Raw genomic sequence first — 27,859 nt, 5'->3', positions numbered from 1 at the left:
TGACCAACTGTAGAAGAAGAGCTCCGCACAGTCAGAGTCAGGAGTCAGCATAGCGCAGCATGGGGGTCCTTCTCATGTTGTATGGCACTCTGAGGAGGTGGCAATAAAATGTGGAATGTGCATTACTTTGTAGTGTACAATGCATTACACATTGCATGTTTTAAAGTGCTAATTAGTAAATTCATCTACATTAAGTTCCACCCTCATTTGCAGACACAGGTGTCCAGCAGTACACACACACACACACACACACACACAAACCTCCATAGAAAACCACTGTCACAGGAGCAAGGATGCCTAGTGCCAAGGCCTACCTATAGACTATACTTTAATACTAACATTGTAGTAAATGCAATCAAATTCTCACAGCAATGTTTAACATCTGGTGTAAAGTTTCAACAAAAGAGTAGGGCTGGCTAAAAGGCACTGACAGTTGACTGTGGAATATTTAGTACTGAGGAATTTTTACAATTGGATTAGTTACACAGGGGACAGCCTATCACGGTACCATGCTGGAATTTACTGAGCGACCCATTCTTTCACTAATGTGTGTAGAAGCAGTCTGCATATCTAGGTGCTTGGTTTTATACACCTATGGCCATGGAAGTGATTGGAACCTGAGTTTAGTGATTTGGATGGGATAAGCTAATACTTTTGCCAATATACTGTAGACAATACTGTTTCCATCCACTGTCTATTAGACACCCTACCCAGCTGCTCCACCTTGTAGACGTAAAATGAGAGACGAAGCTTATCTGATGCTGACATCTAGTCTGTGGGCAAAGGATGCTGTTGTCTGAATAATTCTGATTGGTGAACTATTCTATGTTTAAAAACTCAAGCAGCACTGCTGTGTCTAATGCACTGAAACCAGCACAACACACACTAACACCACCACCACTGTTTGTTTCACTGCAGAGTGGAGAATGACCCACCACCCAATAAATACCTGCTCTGTGATGGTCCTGTGGGGTCCATTGAGGAACACATGAAAGAAGGATAATAAAGCATGCAGAGAGACAGAAGGACTACAATCTGTGATTAAAGAATAACAAAGTTCTCAGTGGAGCCGGTAAAATGGGAAATAAGGTGCAGAACCTTGTGACTGGTCTATGTATACTGTATGTACTTTATAACCTACGTTTTAAACAGGATTCATGTTGCACCAAGAACGTGTATCTATTTAACTTTTTACATTTGAGTTCACAAAGCACTTCATTTGTGGCAAAAAATTAACATTTTTTCTTTTTTTTCTTATTTAAAAAAAGTTTATCTTCTTGCATGTTGTTCGTGCTCCACTGAGAGACCAAAGCTTGTCCAGATTGTATATGTTCATTAACAAAACAAGTGTGAAACAGGCATTGTGTTGATTATGGGGTAACAGATGCATCGTTATTCGCTAGGGGGTTTCATTCATTATCAGTACGAAGCAGCAGGTTCACACTCTGACTGATCTATCAGCTTTCATTTTCATCTTATTAGCAGGGAGAGCAAAAAAAAACATCCCCAGATCTTATAAGCTAAATAAAGGAGGAAGAGGGCAAACCCACATGCACTAGAGGGGAGAGGGTGATGGTGTCAGGTGCCATACCATAAAGATGTGTAAATTGAGGAGAACACTAAGTCAGTTTGCAGTGTTTTATGTTATGAAGATGGGAGGATCATTGTGGACATCATGCCAAATTTTATACACTTTAACATGTGGAATATTCACTTCCTTTCATTTGTGTTTTAAGTTATCTTTATTTGGGTCTCATGCCCCTAAAAAACTGGTCATTAAGGTCATTCCCATAAAAGGCTGGTCAGCCCTGGCACAGTCATTTTCTGAGTCATGCGCGTCATATGACGTGTGTCCTCATGGTACAAAGTTAGTGCTGAGGAGAATAGTGTTATCATGAAAATGGCCAGCTGCACACAAACAGACCTATAGGTGCTTAAGCATTAGCCTTAAATCATTACTTTCAAGCCTTGTACCTCCATTTGTGTCATTTTTTTGTGACATTTCCACTGTGGATGGTAATGTCTTCAATGACATGCTGCCAGTACATGTTACACTGCAGATAAAGGAATGCTAAATGGCAACATAACTTGAAATGTCATCCATCTGTACACTCTCAAACATGCTCCAACTCTAAGGTAGAGCACTGCTGGTCATTGCTCTATCTTACTCACAATTAGTACAGGTGTGATCCTCCCCTGGAGAAACAATGTGTGATCCTTTAAGATACTGCTATTCCATTCCTATTCAAATGTTCATTGTTTCCTAACATACTGTACAGAATATATGCAGTTATGCACACACTGCATGTGTCATTCTCAAGGAAAAGCTGGAAGCTACTTGAATGAGATATAATAGAGCAGCTGTGCATGAGCTTATGGTCACCAAGCTCAATTCCCAGTGTAATTAGATGGGTTTAAAGAGCGATGGAGCTCCATCCACCATGGATTTGTAATCCAGACATAATTATTTCGCATCAGTACCTGTTGCCACTTCTGATTTTGTTGCTGAGTACAATCAAATACTAACAGCAATGTTTCAGCGTAAAGCTGTCAAAGAAGGATAGCGACAGGTACTGCAGCAAAGGACAATTTACACACATTAAGAAACTGGATGAGCAGTTGTCCACAGTTGATTGCACATATGGTGCATTTCTTTGAATGACTCAAATTAACTGAAGTCAAAGTACCTTTCAAAACCAACCTGAATAGAAGCTTAAAACAGTACTATAACCTATACAACTGCAGCGAAGTGTCTTTTACTGATGTTTGTCATTTACTTCTCTTAAATTATCTTCAGCACAGTGTGCTTTTTTTTGGACACTTCCATTCATATGTGGGATAAGAGACCTCTGTTGGCCAGTTAGTTCTGTTTATTATAAAATGAAGGTGGAAATGTGTTACGCTAAATTAATGTCATGACTCACAGACCACACACACGCACACATACACACACTACCTCAGTGAACATCTCTAAGCTCAGTAAACTCACATCTGTATCCTTCTCAGAATTGCGTAACCACAAATCAATCATTTGCACATAAAACAACAACAGCCCTAAATCCATCCAACCCTCCCAGTGAATATCCCCTCTGGTACAGCAGCACAGAAACCTTTGTAAGATGCCAGAAGTGCAACAATCCACCAGTCCGGACAGCCCCGCTCACAAGGCCATGATAAAAAGGCGACGCGGCCAAGGTCTATTGTACAAAGTCGGCCCATTTAGTCGTGCAGCGCTTTTGATTCCCCAGCTCTCCCATGGGTGCGTACAGTATGCCGGCGCTCGGACTGCCATAAATAAAAGCAAGGGGTTTTGGATAACTCCCCCGGGGGGCTCCCTCTCTTCCTGTGCCACCCGCTTCAGAAGGGCAATATTATTCTGCCCCTGGGCCTGAAGAATGACTCCATTGTGCTGGAAGCAGAATGCGGCCTTCCTCCGGGCCCACTTTACTGCCGTCCGTTGCTTTATTTAAAACAGCGCTGCCATTATCTAAACCTCCACTGTACGCGCCCCTGCTGTCACCCACCAGCATGCTACGCCAGCCCTGATAAGGGTGCCGCTCTAAGCAAACAGGGCCCAGCGCAGGGACCAAGGGCCTGCCAAAGGGGGAGTGGCGGCAAAGATCAGGATATTAAACAGCGCTCAACAAGTTTGATCATTTCCCATGACGATAATCAAAATCGTCGTCTCCATTTACTGAAAAAAACTGTCTGCCGTCGTCCTTTTCAAAATCAAGGGTGTCTGTCAGTGGACTAGCGTTCTCTATTGTTACATTGTTCACAACCTTACAGACCAATAAAAGCAACATACAAGAGGGCCGGACACAATCACAATAAGAAAACATATAAATGAATAAAACAGACGCAATGGGTGTAACATTTCGGTTTTTCAACAGCTGCAATAAAAGAATGTTAGTCACCCACTGTGTACAGAAGTAATTAGATTTATTGTGAGGCAGCCTCATCCACGGCTGGTTTAGGAGTGATGACTGCCTGTTTTTGTGCCCCGAGGACAGCATTCAAACCTTTTGTTCAGTCTTGGGTAGGTTTCCTTTACGCTGCCACACCTGTGTGTGCCCACGAGTCAGTAAGGGGTCAGACTGCCTGCCCATGCCTGTCCAACATTCTTCATACAATCAAGCCACAGCTCTGATAATCCCGAATGGAATGACTTTGTAAAGGAGGGATCGACCTTAATCAAAGTCAAGTCCTACTTTTGGTTTCTAAGGAGCGTGCACACACTTGCATTGAGCGTGTGCTCCGAATAGTTTCTGAAGAAACCAGAGCTACTGTTCCTCACATCTAGGAACAAAAGAGCCATGGCTGCTTCAGACACTGGTAAAAATTATTTTTTAAAATGACTTCTGCTCCACTGAGTCTCTTTTGTCAAATCTCGCAACGTCAGTCCCATGGGCCTACAAAAAACATAGGCTACGAATCATTTGTACTCGGCTTTAAGTACAGATATGGATATGGATACAGACAAAGCTTTCTGTCTGCACTCTGCATTCAATAGCTGAAGTGTACGGCCAGAACAGAGCAGTACCGGTGAAAAACTTGGGGGACAGTTTAACAAGACATAACTATATATGGACATGACGAAAAAGAAACATTGGCAGAAAATAAACGTATAGTGAACACATACATTTAAATTGTTTGAAACAGATATATTAATTTACATATTTTAAGGAGGTAAAAATGAGCCCTGATGCAATGTTGCCATTACTAATTATTCTATTAACAATTTGAATTAGAAATGTTTAGAATTTCTATTCTTGGTTTGCTTTAATCACCATATGCCTTTAAGCTGGCATTTTGTGTAAAAAAGACTCATCTGAACATAAACCCAGACAACTACATTTTAATAAGCTGAAGTTGGATCCTCGTTTTCCATTTCACCTTCAATGCTCTGCTTAATTTGAGGGGTGCACAGGCATCAGACTATAACTACAACATGGTTTAATGTGGAATGGGAAAACGAGCTTCATATAAACTTCAAGGCAATGCCAAATTTTGTGGAATGAGAGTTTTGTCAGTGGATGGGATATAAGGCATATCAAGTGAATTATACAATCTGCTATTAAATAGTGGTCCTTACCATTCATGTAGGGTTATTAGTCATTTATATAGTCAGTGTCAAATTAGCTATATATGTACTGTATTATCCTTTGCTACTGTTATTTGAGTGTTGGAAAAAAATAGAACTGTTACACAACAGAGAGTTAATGTGTGATTAATTTCAAATAGCCTGTAACACTCAACCAATTTAATTGCACTTTTTTCAATTTAGAGCAAAGTAAAGTTTACCCTGGTCTCTTGCTGTGGCCTGTAGAAGATGGAAAAGTTAAGCAACGATGACAAAGAGACAGAGAGAGTTAGAGAGAGAGGGACAGAAAGATGACAGGGCAGACAGACATTACTTTAGATACCACAGGCAGAGAATCGTCATAGGCTGAGTTGTAGAATTCCAAAAGAAGTGCATCCTAATGAAGGGGGATGGGTGGTCCCATCTTGGATGAATAATCATCTCATTTTGTGCTTGCAAACTAAACTAAGTAAGCAAAACAAAACTCCAGGTAAACCTGCAACATGTGGTCGGAAAGGAATGATGCCATTGTGTGTTAAGGAGGGGCAGCAGGGAGGCATCTCAGCCACCCAGAGAAGCACAAGTATGGGCAGCCTGTGGGATGTGTTGTCTCATGCCTCCCTGAGTGCAACAGGGAGGGAAAAAGAAAATGAGAGAATGACAGAGAGAGAGACAGAGAGACTATGGTGGACAGTTTACTTTGGAGCGGAACCCTCCTTTCACTTCGGGGATTAGTGCTGAAAGAACTGACGGTGCCTAATCCTGTGGCACGTTCCGATCAGCGACCGCTTTCTCCCAACAAAGGTGCACCACGGAAACCTGAAATAATCATTAACAAACCCATTTGTCAATCACAGACTAGCAAGGGAGAAAACGAGGGCGTGCTGAAGGTTAACATGCCACTGATGCTAGCTATTAACATAGCTAAAAGCCCAATAGGAGGAGAAATCTGCCTTTTAAATGCAACACCCCTGAGGTTTTTTACTCTGTTCCGCAGTTAAACTGAGGCTAATTTCAGCCTGTCATCTCTCCGTGAACGATTTTCTTCATAAACTTGTTGTGCCAGCAGTGTAGGCCATCAGAGATTGTGTGTGCCTCAAGCATCTGAACCATTTTCCCCTCATCACTCTGTGCAGCCTTGAACATGTTATTGAATGCAGACAATGGAACGTCACGCGCATGAACTGGGGACGGACTGCTTGAGAGTAAATTTGCAGGGAACTGTGCCAGCTTTTATCATACAGAACATTTCAGAAGATCTAAATAAGAGGTCATGAAACAGCTCTGATCCTTTTCTTAATTAGAAATGTAGTAGTGTATCATTAGAGTTATTAGGAGCCACATGTCATCATTTCTAGAAGTGCCTCAGTCACAATATAACAACACTACTCTTTACTGAAGCCTAGTCTTTGTAAAGCTTCATGAAAAATTTATTGAAATTTCATACTAACAGAAATAACCATAAATCTAAATAAACTTTTATATATGCTTATTCTAATTACTGTTATAATTAAGTTTCTTTTGGTCAATTATAATAGCAGTTTAACCCAAAAACAAATGTAATCTTGAGTTTTAATTAATGTTTTTTGTAGGTGTATATCAGTCATGAAAGACTTAGGAGTCATTAAGTTTAATGGGGCCTGCCCCTATAAAATACATTTTGTGTTTTAAAAAGTGTAAATCAAAAAAGTTGAAACACAGTGTGTAGTGTTGTCATTTCTTCTCACAACGTTTAACAAGATGTTTCAGTGCTGAGGATACCAAGTAAAGAAACGTTTCAGGTGTCTGTTTTCCTGTATGCTTGTCTCAAGGTGTGTAACAGTACAGAATAAATGTTCTCAGGTTTTAAAATTGCAGGCGGCCAGTCCAGTACCTGCACACTCTACTTCAACAGACATATGTGAAGCATGTGGTTTTGCATTGTCTTGTTAAATACTGCATGCACATCCCTGTAAGATGTGGTCTTGAAGGCAGGATCTGCTTCTCTAAGATCTATCTATGGTCATTTATGCATGATACTATTATAGACCCTAACTTTTGGACACCACAATGGTCCTTCCACTTGGGCTGAACTCTACTTTAATCTATCTGTGTGACATGATCCAATGTAAGTTGCTCTATATAAAAGAATCCTCTTTTATACATCTTTGAATCACAGCAAAGCTGTGCCATTCCTACATTAATTCCAAGAGAACTGCCTTTTCCTACACACTGCAATTCATTTGTAAAAAAAAAAAAAGCTGAAGAATATTCGCTAGAATGAATCTGAGTCTTGGCAGAAGCTGAAGTCTTATATTTTATTGAAAAATGCTTGGAGACATAATAACCCCATGCCCAATTTTACAGTTCAATGGAACTGTAAATCTTATCCAATACTACCCTGTGTAACCTGTCTTAGAGTAGCTATCACAGACAGCTGCACTGAAAATCAATATTGCCTGCAGTTAAGGCAAGATAGATGACATCACGCTAACTTTGAATTTACTACATTCATAGAGACTAGAGTTTAGCTCTAGTCTGCATGCCCTGTAACACTTTAATGTATCCACACTACACTTACACTGTAATACTGTAATGTTTTAACTATAAGTAAAATTACAACAATTCATTAAAACTATGTAAATTATTTTCACAGATCCATTTCTACTAATTGTCACATGAACAAACAGATCAAATGTAAATCTTTTTAAGGCTACCCACGGCCTTAGAATGCTTAGACTTTGGCTTATTTTTACTGAAAGCGACGGATCAGTTGGTCTGTTTGACAGCAGCCATAGTTTAGCTGTGTAAAGGCTTCAGACAAACACAGGATCATACTAAGAAAAGGGGTTCAGTTAGGAGGAGGAGGGGGGCTGTATTTGAGTGGTACAGCACAAACTCAGCTTAACCCCTTTGCCCCTGACTGCATGTTTGTGTTTAAAGGGGAATGTCTTTGTGACCTTTTCTCTGTAAGAAGTCTAGTTCTTCTGAGCTCTCTGCAAGCAATTTAAAACTATTAGCATGCCTTCAAAGCTCCCTTCAAACAGAGGAACCATCACCTTGTTGTGACGGACAAGTTTATAAAAGGGCAGTGAGTTCACGTTGCATGTTTATTACACAGCAAATTTGCCAGAACTAAATCAACACTGTTAGTGCCTTTAAATACATTCTCAGTGTTAATTTAAAAATAACAGTGTGGATTTCACATTGTTTCACAAATTTGCTAAGCACCTTTACAATGCGATGCAAATAAGGGTTTGTTTTTAAAAGATATTTTGAACATATGATATATATTGTTAAGATACTAAGATTAACCCTTTAACCCATTAATTTACAAAGCTAATTACTGTTGTTTTGTGGTAATTACAAGGCAAATCATGTGCACTGGCTAACGTACTCACAAAGGATACCCTGACTGTTAAGATTCCTTAAGGTAGTTAACTGTCCAAAACCATGGTGTAAAAAACAAACAAAAAGTTTTTTTTCAGTACAGAAAATAACCCATGATGAATAGACAAAAAATACAAGCAGACTGCCAGTGTTACGTTCTGATAATGACACATGGTTGAACTGGAATTGAACTGGAGTTTTTTTTTTAGTTTAACTTTATTAATGAACAGCAGTGAGTGGACAACTGACATTAACCTCCAAACAAGCATCTGTTGTCATAAAGGCGGATTAGCCCATTTTATTGTTATTTCCCCATCGATAGTATTGCAACATTTGATTGGACAACTGATAATAATAAGCCTTTATTAGTGTGGAAAGATATACAAACACATAATTATCTTTGTGTGTCACACAGTGCCATACAGCCAAACACACTAATGTTTTGTAAAGATTTAGAGATGTTTCTTCTGTTGATTTGCTCTTAGTAAAGCTTAAAAGACTGAATAATATATTTAAGTTTAATTACACATTCAGCTTAGGATTGCTTAGCCAGTGTACAAAAGAAGATATCAACTATTAAAAATTACTACGCTACAACCAAAATGGCAGCCTACTAGGGTTTGTATTTATTTTTTTATAAAGGTGTTTTACTTAGAATGTACAACATATTTTGAGATTATATCGTCATTATGCTAAAATAAATAGGATTCTTTGTCTAAATCATCTACTCATGATTCTTACTTCTTCAGTTCTTCAGTTAATTAGATCATTTAGGATAATGGCACATTTCAAGAGTGTGACATAAGCTAATTTATCATGCCTAAAGTCAAAATAAAATGTGAGTTGGCAATTTTAATCGTTTTCCAAGAAGGTGGTTACATTGACGGAACTCATTTTCACGGCTTCTCCCCAATCAGTTAGTGATGAGATTTTTAGTATAATCTAAAGTTTACTTCTAATTAATAGAGGCTATAGGCTAATGAATTGCATATAGTTGCACAGTTTTTTTTTGTCTCTTTATTTATTTTATTTTTTATTTTTTGTCAGCATTTTAGTCAGCAAAATAGCTGAATCCATTAGGCTAGCTAGAAATGCTACAATTTGGGGATGTTAAAATGTTATTCAATTATATTGAAGCTGACCTCATAATTATAAAAGTGAGGATAGGAAGCTCCAACCATCTGGCAGCTCTTAAAATAAGCTAAATTATATATATATATATATATATATATATATATATATATATATATATATATATATATATATATATATATATATATATATATATATAAGCTATATATATATAAACCATAGGGGTGGTCTGGTGTCTGAACAAAGAAAAAGTACAAAAAAGTGTAGAAAAAGGGCAAAACTAGTTCTGTTTTGCTGGCCTTTCGACGTGTTGTACAGATGAGAGAGTTAAGTGATTACTTCTGCAGCCACCAAGAAAAAAAACTGATGTAAACTGTTTCCCTCCCTGCAAAACAAAACTCCTTATTTAACGTGACAATAGCGCCTCCTGGCAGCGAGATTGCACACATCGCCTCAAATGTCAATTTTCTGACAGGAAATGTTTTTTATGTTAAAGAAAGTACAGTTATGACCAGGTGCGCTGCCATTTTAAAAAGCTTTGCCTGAATTTATTAATATCAATGATTTGATATTTGTTTCACTGTTTTGTAATGTTAGATTATGAGATGGACACCAGAGAAATGTTAAAATGTTAACAGGTCATATTTAAAATGTAGGATACTGTTTTATATCCAGATAAATATCAAATCATTTTCAGCTCATATAAAGAAAAGTGATGTATACTGATTAAAAATCCCATAGTAGCTCATGTGAAGATCCTGTCTCGTCAATAGCATACCAGTGCAGGTCGGACGTCATACAAACCTAAAGATAGTCCAGCGACTGAACAACAAGGGGCCTTGTTGCAGATTTCCCACGTCGCTCTTAAGGAAGCCACGAGTGCTGCCGAACTACTGAAGGCATGTGACTTTTATCTGCTGTTTAACACATAATCCTGTCCTCTGAAATCACTGTGACCGACCCAAATGCACACAATATGCAGAACATCATTTAAGCAGGGATGGGTTGGTTGGTTAGTACTGTGCCCTAATATCATATACCCTGTGAACCTTTCCACATTGTTTTATGTTACACTCACAAACTTTTATAAATTATTTGTGAGTTTATGAGATAGACCAACACAATATAGCAAGTAATGTATGAGGGAAAAAGACAATTATACATGTTTTAATTTTTTTTAAATAAATAAAAATCTAAGAAATGTAGAATGCATTGTATTATGCCACTCTTTACTCTAATAAAATACTCTAAATAAAATCCAATGTGCCCAGTTGCCCTCAGAAGACTCTAACTCTGTGTGTTCAAACAGAATCATGAAAACCAAAGAACATACCAGACAGGTCAGTGATACGATTGTTGAGAAGTGTTAAGAAGGGTTAGCCTATAAAAAAATTAAACTATGAATATCTCATGGAGCACTATCATCTATCATTCTAAAATGGAAGGAGTATGGCAAAACTCCAAACAAGACACGGCCAACATCACACTAATAGCTGAGGCGAGGAGAGCACTAATTAGAGAAGCAGCCAGGAGGCCCATGGTCACTCTGGAGGAGTTCAGATGCGAGAATCTGTCCACGGGACAATTGTTAGTCATATACTCAACAAGTCTGGCCTTTATGGAAGCGTGGCAAGACGTAAAAAATTTCTGATAAAGACACAGTAAACATGTGGAAGAAGGTGTTTTGGTAAGATTAGACCAAAGACCAAACTTTATGGCCTAAATGCAGCATGCTATGTGTGTGGCAAAAACTAACAACACACAACACCCTACACATCATTCCCACTATAAAACATGATGGTGGCAGCATCATGCTCCGGGGATGCCTTTCTTCAGCAGGGACAGGGAAGCTGGACATAGATGATAGAAGATGGATGGAGCTCAATAGAGGGCAATCCTGGAGGAAAACCTCCAGAAAGATTTGAGACTGGCGTGAGGTCCACCTTCCATTAGGACAGTAATGTTTAACAGAAACCAAAGCTACAATGCAATGGTTTAGATTTCTTCAAGCATCTAAGGTAAGGCATGAAACTTGCAGTTCATAGATGCTCTCCATCCAATCTGGCTGAGCTTGAGCTATTCTGCAATGAAAAATAGCAAAATTGTTACTTCTAAAGGTTGTAGAGATAAGGCTCAAATTATTTGCAGCTGCAATTGCATAGGAATGTGGTTTTACAAAGTATTTACACATGGGAGTTTATTACAGATGCATTTATTTGTAAACAAAAATTACTTTACATCCTTTGTCTATCACATAAAATCCCAAATAACTACATTTAGGTTTGTGGATGTAACATTAAATTGTGGAGAAGTTATAAAAGGTATGAGTACTTTTTCAAGGCACTGTATGCACATATGAGCTCAGACAAAACTCACACACATGCATGCATGGTAACACACCAACAGCTCTACACACCAGGGGCCTCATTTACTAAAGGTGCGTACGCACAAAAACATTGCGTACGCCATATTTCACGCTCACGGTCAGATGTACTAAATTTGACGTGAACGTGAGAAAGTGCGTTTCCCCACGGCACTTTTGTTTCGGGCGTACGCCTTTTTATGTATGTATGTATTGTGTTTTTGTCATTTGGCGACACTTAGAGGCGATGCATTGAAATGACAACTATTAAGATATCCTTTATGCACACATTGTAGTAAGCATTATTGGTTAAAATAAAGTAAATTAATCAGACAATTTCATTGGCTTACAGAAATTATTGTTCATCGTGTTTCCACTTTTCCTAGATTATATAAACATGCATAAAAGTTTGTGCTGGAGTTGTTGGAGATGGCGGCGTTGGCATTATTGGAAAATATTGCTAATTGCCAAATTCATTGAGAGCGCATTTTCCGTGACCATTATGTATTTTTGGCCCATGATGATGACTGGCTTATAAGCTGTTTTATATTTCCAAGAGCATAAGAGGATAAGAAAGTGCTTGACGGGTGGCTTCTTGGTAATCAACTCATTTAAAGCATTTAAATGAAAGCATTTATTATCAATCTTAGAATAATACAATTTAAAACATGGGTAATTATTAGTTATTACGCTATGCATATATAATATTAATAATTATAATAATAATTATTATTATAACATTATACTCTGCGTAATTGAGGGAGGAGACATGGCAGGTGTGATGTTTTCGTGCACTTGTTCTTGATTTTAAGTTGATTGCAATGTACTAAGAGAAAGTACTTGGAATTCTGCCTACGCACGGTTTGATAAACCCGGATTTTTTGTGCGTAAGGCATTTTTTTAGGCCTGAGCGTATGTTTTAGGTCGTAGTTGTATGTCCTTCTTGTAATTTTTGATTACACAAATCTTCAAGCAGGTACACCAACTAATACTTAAAAGGCTAAAGCTGATCCTTTTGGACTTGGTAACTTGGTACAAAAACAAAAAAAATGTAATACATTTTTAAACACCTAATACTGAATATTTTGCATGTGTAGTGCTTAAAAAGCTAATGTTTTAAAAGCTAATTGCTTTTTATTGTTTTAAATGTAACAAAAATATGTTTAAAGTACAAAAAAGTTAAAAACTAAACTAAAACTAAAAGCTAAGCATTAATTGAACGAGATTTGACGAGATTAATATTAATAATATTTGAATGTATTTATTTGTAAAGCACTCTTTACACAGAATCACACAGAATTACTCAAAGTAATTTGAAAAGTATTATGCAACAGAATATCTCTATTAAATGCAACCTCAAAAAATAAGAAAACGTATCACTGTCTCGTCACACCCCTACTGTTCACCCATTAAGAAGCCAAAAAAACAACCAGTCCGCACAGGCTACAGCACCAAGCTAATAAAAGTTTTTCAATCTTGAACAGAAGGTTTAAATGAAAACCTTTCTCTCCGAATTAATCAATAACTAATGCCACTTGTTTTTGGACGTTTTTTAGCTTCATTTACCCCCATTTATTTTGAACTCTCTCGCAGGCTCCCTCTAGCGGTCATTTTCTGATACATTACATTACAGATGCTTTTATGCAAAAAAGCGACTTATAAATATTGATGAACAATAAGAAACAGAAAACATATAAGGTAAAGGAAAAAGTAGGGAAGGAGTGGAGGAAAGAAATGAGGTTAGAAGTAGTTAGTTTGTTTGAGATGTTAGGAGAATAAACTCTTTGAAGTGCTCTTATGTTCTCTAGAAACCAGAGTAAACTAAAAAGAAAAAAGAGAGGGAGAAAGAAATGTGAGAGGGATGTCTCTTCTGAAATATGACTTCTTGTTCAGGAAGCAGACGAGACCAGTATCTTTGAATTCTACCTTCATTTCCCAATCATGATCCTGCTTTAACACCCACCCTGCACCTCTGAATAGACCTGATAATTAGCTGATAGTTCAGGCAGGTGTGGGAGAAGATAAAACATTAAATGAGTAGGATCAGGTTAGGGATGCATTGTGCTATTTAAAAAAAAATAAGCATGTTAGAGCACTTCACATCCAAACACAAAGAAATGTCAGTAGCTTATATAATTAAATAATGTTAATTTAATTCAAACACACAAGCTATTATGGTAAAATCAAAGAAACTCTTCATTTTGAAGTTATCTCTTTATTGGTCTGGACCTGTATCATACACATGCATAAAACAAGATGTAGATACAAAATAAAAGTATAAACCAGAGCCTGACTCAATACCTTTCTCATTCCATCTAACTTCATTTCTCTTATTAGTTCAGTTCCCATTTCTGTGGACATGTACAATTTCCTGTTTTCCCCATAAACAGACTTGTTCTTTCATGGAGAGCTCTAAAGGCTGGATGCCCAAGAATTCTTTCAGTATTTACAGGAAGTCCTTTAAGCTTTCCACAACTCCTGGGGTCTCATGTACTAAGACTTGCGTGGGCTTCCTACTAAAATGTTCCGTACGCATAAAAAAATCTGGATTTATCAAACTGTGCATAGGCAGAATTCCAAGTCTCTTAGTACATCGCAATCAACTTGAAATCAAACGCAAATGCACGAAAATATCACACCTGCCAAGACTCCTCCCTCAATTACTCAGAGTATAATGTTATAATAATAATTATAATAATAATAATAATAATTATTATTATTATTATTATTATTATTATTATTATTATTAATATTATATGCGTGTAGCGTATAATTACCCATGTTTTAAATTGTATTATTCTAAGATGGATAATAAATGCTTTCATTTAAATGCTTTAAATGAGTTGCTTACCAAGAAGCCACCCGTCAAGCACTTTCTTATCCTCTTATGCACTGGGAAATCTGAAACAGCTTATAAGCCAGTCATCATCATGGGCCAAAAATACATAATGGTCACGGAAAATGCGCTCTGAATGAATTTGGCAATTAGCAATATTTTCCAATAATGCCAACGCCGCCATCTCCAACAACTCCAGCAAAAACTTTTATGCATGTTTATATAATCTAGGAAAAGTGGAAACACGATCAACGATTATTTCTGTAAGCCAATGAAATTGTCTGATTAATTTACTTTATTTTAACCAATAATGCTTACTACAATGTGTGCATAAAGGATATCTTAATAGTTGTCATTTCAATGCATCGCCTCTAAGTGTCGCCAAATGACAAACACACAATACATACATAGAAAAAAGGCGTACGCCCGAAACAAAAGTGCCGTGGGGGAACGCACTTTCTCACGTTTAAGTCAAATTTAGTACATCTGACCGTGAGCGTGAAATATGGCGTACGCAATGTTTTTTTTTGTGCGTATGCACCTTTAGTACATGAGGCCCCTGATTCCTTCTAATACGATGTTGACTACTGATAAAGTGAGCTTTTCAGCTCCTTTAACACAGCTGCTTCAAACAGTCAGCAGATGGTCATCTTGTTAAATGTGGATGTTTATACTTTTCATTGCAGAGAAAACTCTTTAAAGGCTGTGTTATATATTTTATTTCATTTTATTTTATTTCTTTATTTTAATTTGCTCATAATACATGATGGTATATGTTCTACGCTGTTTTTTATAAAGCTGTATTATTTCTACGAGTTTGGATCCCTTTCTTAAGCAGAATAATGTTTAGAGTCCTCCTGATCGCTGTGAAGTTGTACAGTACATGTTTGGGTCGTGTGGGTGCAGTAGAAGGTGAGTTGGGTGGTGTGGGGGCAGTAGAAGGTGAGTTGGGTGGTGTGGGGGCAGTAGAAGGTGAGTTGGGTGGTGTGGAGATGATCTGAAATCAGTTATCCTCGTTAGTATAGTGGACAGTATCTCCGCCTGTCACGCGGAAGACCGGGGTTCGATTCCCCGACGGGGAGACTCAAGGTTTTTAGCATTAATATTCACAGAGAGAACTAAAACTTCTTAATGAAGCACAGATATTGATCCCGAATGAATTTTAGGTTGCAACAACATAATACAATTATATATTAACAGAAGAATAGATGGACATGGCAAGTAAGGGATTTTGTGTTTAGTAGATTATTTCTTTGTTGAAACAATGCTTGTTGGCTATAAATATAATGTATATAGTTGGAAAGCCTGTTCATTCTTCTTTTAAAGGAAATGTATGTGTGGGTTGGTAACGGCATGTTGATTATTGGAGCAGACACCTACTGACCCCTGTAACAGGTGCTGCCAATCAGGAGTTACCAGAAGCTCAATCAGAATATGATCAGACCAATAAGCTGTTCGGTATTAAAAGAGAAGATTTCGCAATTTTTTCATGGACGCAATTACCCACATACTCAGCTCTGCTGCTTATTCAACAAATACATGTTACTTACAAATGTGTCTCCGTAAAAAAGAGACATTAACCGGGTTTTCAATAAGATGTATTATTATTATTATTATTATTATTATTATTATTATTATTATTATTATTATTATTATTATTATTATTATTATTAGAAGCATTATTACAACAAAGAAATAATCTACTAAACACAAATTTCCTGTAAAAACTGATAAAAACTCATTATCTCTGTATCCGGGACAGCAGGGGGCGGTGTAGACACAGAGCTGCTGGAGTGAACAGAACTGCAGAGTGTAGAGGACTGGACTGCCCCTGGTTCAGATTTAATCTGGTGAGTTAACTCTGTGGAGTTACAGCGGTTCCTCAGTGCAGATCGTTAGCTGGTCATTGTGGTGTGAAAGTGCTGAAGAGACACAGTTAGATCTGGACTGAGGGAGACTCAGGACTAGAAGCTGAAGTTACAGAGAGGAGTCTAAACTAGTGAAATTTAAAATGAGTGAGTCAGCAACCTCGGATCAATCATATATTGACACTATTGTAAAGTTGTGTTGTTGCAACAATGCAAAATCACTTATTGTGATTGGCTGTAACTTTTCAAAGAGCGAGACTACAATCTTATCTGGCCTGTTTTAAACAATTGCCCAATTTTGCTGACTCCAGTGAAAGCTGAGTGAAAACTGAGACAAAGGAGATTTCCTGGAGTGGTTTATACGCCATCAAAAACTCGTATTTACCAGTGGGAAACTGGGATTTTTAGATAAGCCCAGTGTCGCAGTTGGGGGCGTGTCAGTAACAAATGTGAATAAATTAATTAAATTTATTTAAATTGCTAAATAAATTTAATAAATTGATGCTGAGTTCGTATAATGAACTGCTTAACACTTAAACACTTGCATGTTGTTATTAGCTAACTAATAAAATCACTAGCATTACGTTAAAAAATCTAGTCTGAGTTCAAAAGGGGTAGAAACATCACCTAATGTGTGTCGTATTCACTTGATACTGTAGGACAAAAGATGTATGTAAATATGTAACTATTTGTGTATTTCAGTGGTGTCAGAAAATAAACAGAAACAGACCATATGAAATGTTAAACATATAAAAATGGTTATTATTAAAGTAGTGAGGTGCCAGTAACTTTACCCAGCCAAGTCATCAGCCAAAGGCAGGGCCGAGTTAAGTTACCCATGATACACTGCAGGTCTGAAACCGCTGCATTTTTATTTTTATTTTATATATTTCTAGTAGGGTGTTTGGGTGTAAAAAAAGAAGTACAAATATGATAATACATAACCCAACTATTGCGTGTCTTATTCGCTTCTTTTTCCTGGACAAAATAAACCTCATGTTTTTATGATAATAAACCAAATGTATAAACGAAATAATTTTCCTAATGGAAAATTATATACATTAGGAATACATTAATTCCTAATGTATATTAAATCATAATTACAAGTCGACCTCCAGTCGGAGGAAGTTCCGAGGAGGACTTGAAGCGGCATAAAACCGTGTTAAATCTCCACAAACACACACATAGCGAATCAGCCAATAGCAAGTCGGCGCAGAGTTGCCCATAATGCACCGCGGCTCTCGAACCGCTGTGTTTTAGGTTGGTTCTCGTAGTTTGTAGATAAAATAAGAGTTTATATAAAACAGGTCGTACTCTTTGTAGGTGTTAGTGTTTAGAGTGTTGATGTACGGACTGTACTGGCGGTGGTGTGTTATTAACCATAAGGTAGAAGTGTGAGTGTGTTGGTGTGGTGGTGAGGCTCTGGGTCGTTGAATTCAGTACACTCTTGTTTCTCTTCAGCTCGTATAAATCTTTCGCCTTTTACTAAAGATTTCCGTGGAGAGGAGCATTATGAGTATCAACTAATTTTTTGATACCCTGCCGTAAGGTGGGGTTCCTATTCTGGTACTAAAATAAGACGTCTTAACTTTATACATAATGTCAGATGAGTGGAGGATTTTCAGTGAACAGTGTTCATAGTTCAGTTAGCGTACAGTTACACTAGGAAAATGAATGTTATGCTCAGCTCTTAATTCTTTTATTGTGTGTTTTGCAGTTTTATTTTATTAGTATTATTATTACAGTAGTGAAGTGCAAGTAACTTTACCCAATGGCAGGGCAGAGCTAAGTTACTCATGATGCAAGTTGTGAAACCACTGCATTTGATTTTTAAAAAAATCAAATTTAGGATGTAAAACGTGTTTGGATGTAAAAAGAGTTTATATCTTACTGGTGCAGACGTGATGTACGGACTCTAATGCTGGTTGTGTGTGATTAACCATAGAGTAGAAGTGTGAAGTGTTTTGGGTGATTGTTTGTAGTACACGCTTGGTTCTCTTCAGATTATATAAATATTTTCGCCTGTTTGTTGAACTTAATAAATAAATATTTGTTTCTGCGCTATTGGAAAGAGAGGGATATTTATCATGTTGCTGATCTGTTGTACGAATCTGGGCATTTACTGTCTTATGAAGATTTTCTAAACTTTGGTTTATATTAATGGCCGAGACTTCAGAAGTGAAAAATGTTCTGAATAACATATTAGGAAAGTAATATAATTAGGCCATGAGGAATGTCATATTGGAATTCTCGTTTTATAGAGATCTCTTGGAGGAAAGCTGGGTCGTTCCCTTATAAGTTTTGTATTAATAATAAAATCAATGAAGTACATTTAAAATCCTGCACAATATCTACACGTTATTATAATCTTGCTACATTTATAGATCAGAACTGTTTCGATTTTTTTATGTTCTTATTTACAATATTTTTGAAAAGCTTTAGCTAAATATTTTTCTAATAATTGTGTTTTTGGAAATTAATTAAAAACGGGCCTTTTATAGTCTTGATAAGGACTTCTGAACGTGAGTTGGGTGGTGTGGGGCAGTAGAAGGTGAGTTGGGTGGTGTGGGGCAGTAGAAGGTGAGTTGGGTGGTGTGGGGGCAGTAGAAGGTGAGTTGGGTGGTGTGGGGGCAGTAGAAGGTGAGTTGGGTGGTGTGGGGGCAGTAGAAGGTGAGTTGGGTGTTTGGAAGAAGTGTGAGATCAGTTATCCTCGTTAGTATAGTGGACAGTATCTCCGCCTGTCACGCGGAAGACCGGGGTTCGATTCCCCGACGGGGAGACTCGAGATTTTTTTAACATTAATATTAACAGAGAGAAATAAAACTGTCTTAATCTTAATAAAGCATAGATATTGATCCCGAATAAATTGTAGAAATCTATTATCGACAACACAAAACGATACATTTACACAAAAATATACACACAGAAGTAAAAATAAACATGGCCCAAATTTGTGTTTAGTAGATGATTTCTTTGTTGTAACAATGCTTATACACTTTTACATTTCTCTTTTAAAATGAAACACATTTGTAATGTATTTGTAGGATAAGCAGCAGAGCTGAGTGTGTGGGTTGGTAACATGGTATGCAGATTCCTGGAGCAGACACCTACTGACCCCTGTAACAGGTTCCATGCTGGGCTCCAATCAGGTAGAACCAGAAACTCAATCAAGAGACAGTAGTAACAGAACAATAAGCTGTTTAACAGTTTATTCATGGGCCCAATCCACATACTCAGCACTGCTGCTCATCCCACAAAACATGTTCCTTACGAATGTGTCTCCTTTAAAATTATTATTATTATTATTATTATTATTATTATTATAAATAATCTACTAAACACAAATTTCCTCTAAAAAACTGATCACATATAATCTCAGTATCCGGGACAGCAGGGGGCGGTATAGGGCATACCTGTCAAGTTTTGGACTTAAAAATAAGGGATTTTTTCCGCCGCCCCAACAGCCCAAACGAGGGGAAAAAAAAAAAAAAAAAAAAAATATATATATATATATATATATATATATATATATATATATATATATATATATATATATATATATATATATATATTTTATATATATATATTTTTTTATTTAATAGATTTAAAATTGAAATTGAAGGGTGCACAAATTTACAAAAAGGACATGGATCAGATATATTCCATAAGTAAATAATAGTCCTAAGGGGCCTACACAATTAATAATCTTTCATTAATACTTCTTTCTATCGTTCAGTCCACTCCTGATCAGTTCAGTTAATTTCAGCCCTCTCCACATTTTCTCTCTCTCCAGCTCAACCATCTCTTCTACCCATAGGCGTGGTAGTGGGGGGAAAAGTGGACCTGACTACCCAGGGCCCGAGTAGGAAGAGGGGCCCATGAAAATCCATGTTCCTTGTGTGTTGGCACGGATAGGGGCCCACTGACATTAAGAATGTACAGGGCCCAGAATTTGCTGCTACACCCCTGCTTCTACCCCTTCTAAATAATACATTACATTACATTATAATACATTACCACAATACTTGAGATTTAAACAAATTCTAACAAACCCTAAAACTAGCCCTGAACTAATAGAGTTTGGAAATGATAGTTATTGGCTGATCAGGCACATCAGGGCAGGGCATTATATATATATATATGTAGATTTTTCTCAAACCCTGAATATCTATCTAGCTAATTCTAAAGTTAAGCTAACTGAGTCACAAGCTGGATTTTATTAAACACACAGTGGGTTTAATTTATGTTTTGATTCAGAGAAGAGTCTTTTTAACCCGCTATCAGAAACAATCTCATCACAGTTTACATGGTTAATTACCTTTCTTTTAGAAAAATCTCCGTATATCCAGATTAGTTTTAACGACAGCTGCTCCGACTAGCTGCCTGAACTCACAGCGAGGGGAGGGGCGGTGGCTTCCCGCACACTAAACTGCGCTCCGCAAAACAAGCTAGCTGATTGGCTGTTTCTCCTGAAAGGCGGGACTTTCTTCTTGAACCGGCACCACGATTGGTTAAGAGACACACAGCGGTCAGTGCATTGTCGCCTGTGGCCTATATATTTTTTTATTTAGTATAATACGGGAAATTTACGGGAAAATACTAATACGGGAGGACGGCGGGAAAGAGGAGTAAAATACGGTAGTTTCCCGGCCAAAACGGGAGACTTGACAGGTATGGTATAGGGACCCGCTGTATGAACTATTCTCTGTAGACACGGAGCTGCTGGAGTGAACAGAACTGCAGTGTGTAGCGGAGGACTGGACTGCTCCTGGTTCAGATTTAATCTGGTGAGTTAGCTCTGTGGAGTTACAGCGGTTTCTCGGTGCAGGTCCACTCGCTGGTCATTATGGTGTAAAAGTGCTGAAAAGTCACTGCAGAGAGTTAGATCTGGATTGAGGATTAGAAGCTGGAGTTACAGAGAGGAGTCTAAACCTCACTTTAATCCCAGTCTTTATTCTCAGCTACATAAATATATTAATATTTCACTCCTGTAACAGATTCATCCCTGAAGCTAACTGCACGCAGCTTTAGATAATATTTGTAAAGATAAGTTTATTGTGGTTATGATACAAAAGCACATATAGCTGTACTTAAGTATGAAATGTGGTAATGAAAAAAATAAGCGCCCCTAATAATTTTGTTCAAAAAATATTGCTTACTTTCTATAAACTTTACTTCACTTCTCAGATATCACTGTGTTCGTCTTCTGTATGATATATTTAACTGAAATTGCTGATCCGAACAACCAGTTATTCATAAAAGAAAAATCTTGAAAATGATCAGGGGTGTCCAAACTTTTTTATTTCACTGTAATGTCTATGCACGCATGCATGTATTTATCATAGACTGTATTATTAAGCATGGGCAGGACGACAGGGGTTGAGACGTATAAAGGTTACGCCTCTTACGTCTCTTACGCCCTCTGGTGGCTGACTCTAGCAACGTTACAGCTTTTAACCCCGTTTTTTTCTATTTAGCTGAATGAGAGATGGCAGAATCTTTAATCTAAAATTATACATCCAGGATTTTTTGGAAAGTTGGGTTCTGTACATTTTGCACACCCCCCTCCTGTGTTAATAACCCCCAGTGTTTTTCTTAACAGTTAAAACGTTTTATAGGCGTTATTTCGTAAAGGGGTGTGGCGATGTGGTGATTGACAGCTGAGGGAAAGTTGATTGACAGGTCGCCTGAGAGCGTGAACGCGCACCTCGACTGTGGCTCAGTCGCGGAGCTCACAGTCAGATCTTTCTGACATTCGGATTTTACTGTTAAAAATTACATTTCTGAAGTAAAGCAATGGCTTGTTCAGCAGTAACGTACCCTCAGGGAAACGTTCTCCGCTTTTTTTTGGTTAGTGGATAATTTCCCTCCATCAATTCATTAGTATTCATACTTAGTTCTCCTCCCTTATTTTAGTATCTAGGTTAGGTTTTTAATCTAGCGTTACGTACTTAACGCTAGATAACTAGTTAACTAGGTTAGTTAACTCAGGTTAGATAAGTTAAGTAACTTGTTTGGTGAAAATGACTTTAGGGCCAAATTAATTCTAATATAAATCTATGTGTACGTTGCAGAGGGGGTACCCCCTATATAACATACTTGTCAAGTTTTGGACTTAAAAATAAGGGAAATTTTCTATCACCTGCTTCGAGTCGCCCACCAACCCAACCGGTTCAGAATCCCTTATATTTTAAGACAGGTTTACAATAAATCTAAAATAACCACCTGGAAACCTTTTACAAACTACAATTAGATTATCAGAATCTGACAGGTCTATCTTTGTTGACACTGAAATGTTGTGGACATTCCTACATATGTAATTCTTATAATACAGCCTAAGTAAAACCCTTTTCTAGACATTTACATGAAATCTTCAGCTTTTACAAAAAGGACATGGACCAGATATATTGCATAAGTAAATATTAGTCAAAAGGGGCTTAAACAATTAGTAATCTCATTAATACTTCTTTCTATTGATCAGTCCAGTCCTGATCAATTCAGTTAATTTCAGCCCTCTTCACATTTTCTCTCTCAACCATCTCTTCTGCCCCTTCCAAATAATAAATTACACCACAATACTCTATAAAACTAGCCCCGAATTAATACAATAAATACATATACAACCTGCTGTTGTATAAATTTCGTTCATTATAGCTTACGGTAGGCCTGCAGTCCTAAATTAATAAACACAGTTTGAAAATGAAATAGTTATTGGCTGATCAGGGCAGGTTGAACATCTAATAGCTAACTGAGTCACAAGCTGTATTTTATTAAGCACACAGTCGGTTTGATCTGTCTGTTTCAGAAACAACGTCATCATAGTTTACATGTTTAGCTCCGTTACCTCGCTATATATCCAGATATGCTTTAACATCAGCTGCTCCGACTAGCTCTCACAGCGAGGGGGCGGGGCTTTCCTACATTGCGCTCCGCGAAACCAGGAACCTGATTGGCTGTATCACCTTAAAGGCGGGACTTTCTCTTTGAACCGGCACTACCATTGGTTTAGAGACACACAGTGACCTGTGCCCTGTCGCCTCAATAATAAAGTTTTTTTTTATTTTATTTTAATATAATACGGGAAATTTACGGGAAAATACTAATACGGGAGGACGGCGGGAAAGAGGAGTAAAATACGGTAGTTTCCCGGCCAAAACGGGAGACTTGACAGGTATGCTATATAAACTGCACGCCACTGTAAGAGACAATGTTTCAGTCACTACAGATGTCTTTGTATGTTAATAAACAGAAAGCAGTTATATTTGTTTTCTGTTTTTTTTATTCCAATTCGTAAAACGATCTGAACTATGACACATAACTGTGAAACCATGATCTGATTTGTGAGTTGTTACACCACTCTCACTAATGAAAGGTGTACAGAGTTTTGTTCCATTGAATTTCGAGTGTGGGGACTGTATTTTAAATATAGTAAATCAAAACTTAGTTTTATTTATTTAACATAAAAATCAAGTACTCTGCTGTTTAACCGAAATATGCAACTATTGACAGGTAATATAATTATGAAAAAATTGAAGTTTAAATGATATTGTTTAGGGGTGTATTCGTTTCTGTTGTATACTGCAATAAATAAGAATAGAAAATAAATGTGGATAAAATTCAACATAAGTTTAAATGGGTTCTGTTACACACAAATGCATTTTTTAAGATCTGAAAAATGTAAAAAAAAAAAAAAAAAAGTTTAAATTGTTTAAAAACATTGTTTAATCATACACTGTTTTCTGATCTGTTATAGGCCCAATGGAATTTCCGAAGCTTCCTCCTCATGATGGACCTGTTTTGTCAGTGGTGGACATGCATACTGGAGGAGAACCTTTGCGGGTCATCATAAACGGTTATCCAGAGGTGACTGGGGACACAGTCCTCGCCAAACGGCGTTATGCACGAGAACATCTTGACCACCTTCGTAAAGTTCTGATGTTTGAGCCCCGCGGTCACTATGATATGTATGGAGCCTTACTGGTCCAAAGTGAAATAGCAGAAGCGGACATCGGGGTTCTGTTTATGCACAACGAGGGCTACAGCACTATGTGTGGCCATGCTGTTATTGCGCTGGGGCGCTTTGCTGTAGACTATGGCCTGGTTAAGTCCCCTACCTCACCAGAGACACAAATAAACATACACTGCCCATGCGGCTTGGTGAAGGCTTTTGTGGAATATTCCAACGGGAAAACTGGAGCCGTGAGATTCCACAGTGTTCCAGCTTTTGTATTTGCCACAGGTAAAAAGACACCCCATGCCAACCTAAGACACATACATCTAAAAACCAACACAACACAATGTCTTATGTAACAAACATACAAACAAAAATATAACTTGTCATTATTTGTGCCCTTCCAACAAATAACCATATATCAAACATTTTTCCTATTGGTTAGAATTTACTATTGTACATTTTCTTTTATTAGAAATATAAGTCTAAATGAAGAACATTTTATTTGTTAATGTACAATAAAGTAGACTCCTTGAACTTTTCCATATACTTAATGTTACACACACAAACGTAATATTTTTAATAATTTTATTGGGATTTTATGTGATAGACCAACAAACATGAAGTTGCAAGTAAAGAGAAGTAAAAAGAAAATGTATTGTTTTCAAAATGGTCACTCTGGAGGAGTTGCAGAGATCCACATCTCAGGTAGAAGAATCTGTCCACAGGGAAACCATTAGTCATGTACTCCACAAATCTGGCCTTTGTTTGAAAGCAAGACATAAGAAGTCCTGTGGTTAAGCGTTGGAAGGGAAAATTTACTGTTAAAGTTCATTGTTCTTTTCCTTCATCTTTGCAGACGTGAAAGTAACTGTACCGGGATTTGGTGAAATCACAGTAGACATAAGCTATGGAGGAGCTCTGTATGCTTTTGTGAATGCTGACAGCTTTAGAATGGATGTCAGTAAATCCAGAACCAGAGACCTGGTGGATGTGGCCACTGCAGTGAGCAATGCAGTCAAATCTCAGGTACAGGCACAGCTACACTCCTAGCAACATTCCTACAGAGTAATCCTGAGAAAATGTGTTTTAAACCCCCTGCATCCTGAATTCACTTTTTCTATAACAGGTGAAGCTGCATCATCCTGTTAGCGATGATCTAGCTTTTCTTTATGGCACCATCCTCACTGATGGCAAAGATGCCTTCTCTGACGAGCCTACAGCCAACATCTGTGTATTTGCTGACGCTCAGGTGACTGTTGACACTATTGTCTTCACACTTTTATATGTATCCCTTGCCACGTTCCAATGAAGTGTTTCCATCTAGCCTGGCTGATGTTTTGTGTTTTTAGGTGGACAGGAGCCCCACTGGATCAGGTGTGACAGCCCGCATCGCTCTGCAGTACCACAAAGGACTGATCCAACTGCACCAGACCAGGAGCTTTAAGAGCGGTACCACAGAAGCTCTATTTACAGGCAAAGCAGTACAGGTACCAAACAACTCATCCTAATGTATCATCTGAACCTGCATGCCAGCATTAAGAGCACACAGTACTGATTATTAAATTCAGCAGTATTGATAGATAGATAGCAGAAACATCTAGGACTAAAAACAATGTATCCTTCAATAGAAGTATAAGTGAAGCAAAATAGAGCAAACTGGTCCAATCAAAATGAGCTATGCTAGTTTTTAATCAGATATTATTTTATTATATATTAAACAGTATTTATGAAGCATAGGTTAAATTAACTTTATATATGTGTGTTTCCTATCTTTGTTGAAGTAATTTACATTAGAGTGAATGCCTCATGGCACTTTGGAAATTTTAAAGTACGTAGTTGTTATTGATATTATATATTGTTTTTAATCTAATAGTATAATTAAAAAAGAGATTGAGGCTGCAGCTCAAAATTCCAGTATTTATACAAATATTTGATCCTTTAGTAATAATGTGCACTGTTTTTTAGGTGTACTGTAAAAGTTTGAATTCCATGTCTTTTACCAGTTTAAACTTGTCTTGTGTTTAAAGGAGACCACCTGTGGAGAGTTCAAAGCAGTGGTGGTCGAGGTTGCGGGTCATGCCTACTACACAGGAGCAGCCAGCTTCACTCTGGAGAACAGTGACCTCCTTAAGGATGGCTTCCTTCTCAGATGAGCTTGTGTTAATACTGAAGGCAAGACTTAATTATTTGGAGTGAATTTGTGCCAAATTTCAGTCCATTCATATGCAAATGTTTAAGCAGTGAAAATAAGTCCTAAAGATAAGATCTAAAACAACATCTGTTGATTGTAATGCACAATTTATATTTATTTACTGAATGTAATAGTAAATACATGTGAAACACTTTTCTAATTTATTTTTGTTTTATCCAATACATTGGCATGTCAAATGTCATGGAGTGCTTGCGGGTACAATTTGAGCTAGCAGTCACCGGTCATTATCTTTATAATGCCCTCTGTTTCTTATTACCGACATACATGTGACCCTGTGGATGGAGGAGTGTTAGATGTCTTCAGAAAATAAAACTGACAAGATTCAACCTCACTCACAGGACAACACCTCAGAATTTACACAAATATGGGTGTTCCCAAGCAGACCTCTGAGATAACACTTTATGATCAATTCACATACTGTTATCCGATGACTTTTGGTATGTCAATGTATTAAGTAAATAAACTGGAAGTGATTTTATATGTGCAGCTTTGTGTAACCTGTAGACAAAAATCAGCAAAACCTTTTTTTAGCAGAGATGTCCGTACAGGTGCTATTTCACATTTCTTCTGTGATCATAACTATTGGGTCCAGTTCATTTGATCTATATTTCATTTGCCTTAATAATGAATAAAATTCAGTTTAAAAATATAGACGGTTGTTTTAATCTTTCCCCCTCACAGTGAGTATTTTATCCAAGAGTTCTTTTTATTTTTATCTTTTTATCTTTGTTTATTTGTCTGCTCCAAATATTTTTACAGCAGATACATTTGTTTATCACTAGAGGGCAGTATACGACATGCACTGCTTTTGTTCAGCCACTGGTCTCACTGGTCACTGCCGATGTTTAGCAGTTTATTCTATTATACACTGTGTACACTGTAATCACCAGTGGATTGGTTAAAGGAGAACTCCGGTGTAAAATGGACTTTTGCTGTACTAAAACATGATAAAAAGTACTAACCTTTGATGAAAAGCACACCTCTGCCTGCCCACATGGTTCTGAGATCCAAAAAATTCAACAGTTTGTCCAAACACCCTTCAGACTGGGTGACATAATTTACCCCAATAAATTGTTTTTTCCA

General features: G+C 37.4%; 1 protein-coding gene and 1 non-coding gene across 6 annotated transcripts; both read left to right on the top strand.

The window, feature by feature from the left end:
- The first annotated feature begins 16,503 nt into the window (after nt 1-16,503).
- LOC103042342 (trans-L-3-hydroxyproline dehydratase) lies at nt 16,504-27,427 on the top strand. Of its 5 annotated transcripts, none has more exons than XM_007238742.4 (6): nt 16,504-16,592; nt 24,364-24,849; nt 25,421-25,590; nt 25,691-25,813; nt 25,914-26,051; nt 26,592-27,427. In XM_007238742.4, the coding sequence occupies exons 2-6, from the start codon at nt 24,369-24,371 to the stop codon at nt 26,715-26,717; spliced, it is 1,038 nt and encodes a 345-aa protein (XP_007238804.1). In that variant the 5' UTR covers nt 16,504-16,592; nt 24,364-24,368; the 3' UTR covers nt 26,718-27,427. The 5 variants fall into 5 exon arrangements, with proteins under 5 accessions (XP_007238804.1, XP_022519783.1, XP_049338027.1 ...); XM_022664062.2 differs by lacking the exon at nt 16,504-16,592 and adding an exon at nt 16,622-16,757; XM_049482070.1 differs by lacking the exon at nt 16,504-16,592 and adding an exon at nt 21,127-21,281.
- Nucleotides 18,052-18,166, top strand: LOC125785775 (U5 spliceosomal RNA). Its single transcript, XR_007428129.1, has one exon. It is a non-coding gene; the product is annotated as a U5 spliceosomal RNA (small nuclear RNA).
- Nucleotides 27,428-27,859: the final 432 nt, after the last annotated feature.

This window comes from Astyanax mexicanus, chromosome 1, assembly GCF_023375975.1.
Source record: "Astyanax mexicanus isolate ESR-SI-001 chromosome 1, AstMex3_surface, whole genome shotgun sequence".
NCBI classification, from domain to species: domain Eukaryota; kingdom Metazoa; phylum Chordata; class Actinopteri; order Characiformes; family Acestrorhamphidae; genus Astyanax; species Astyanax mexicanus.
The sequence above is the reverse complement of the archived record's forward strand: the minus strand, read 5'-3'. Positions and strand labels throughout refer to the sequence as shown.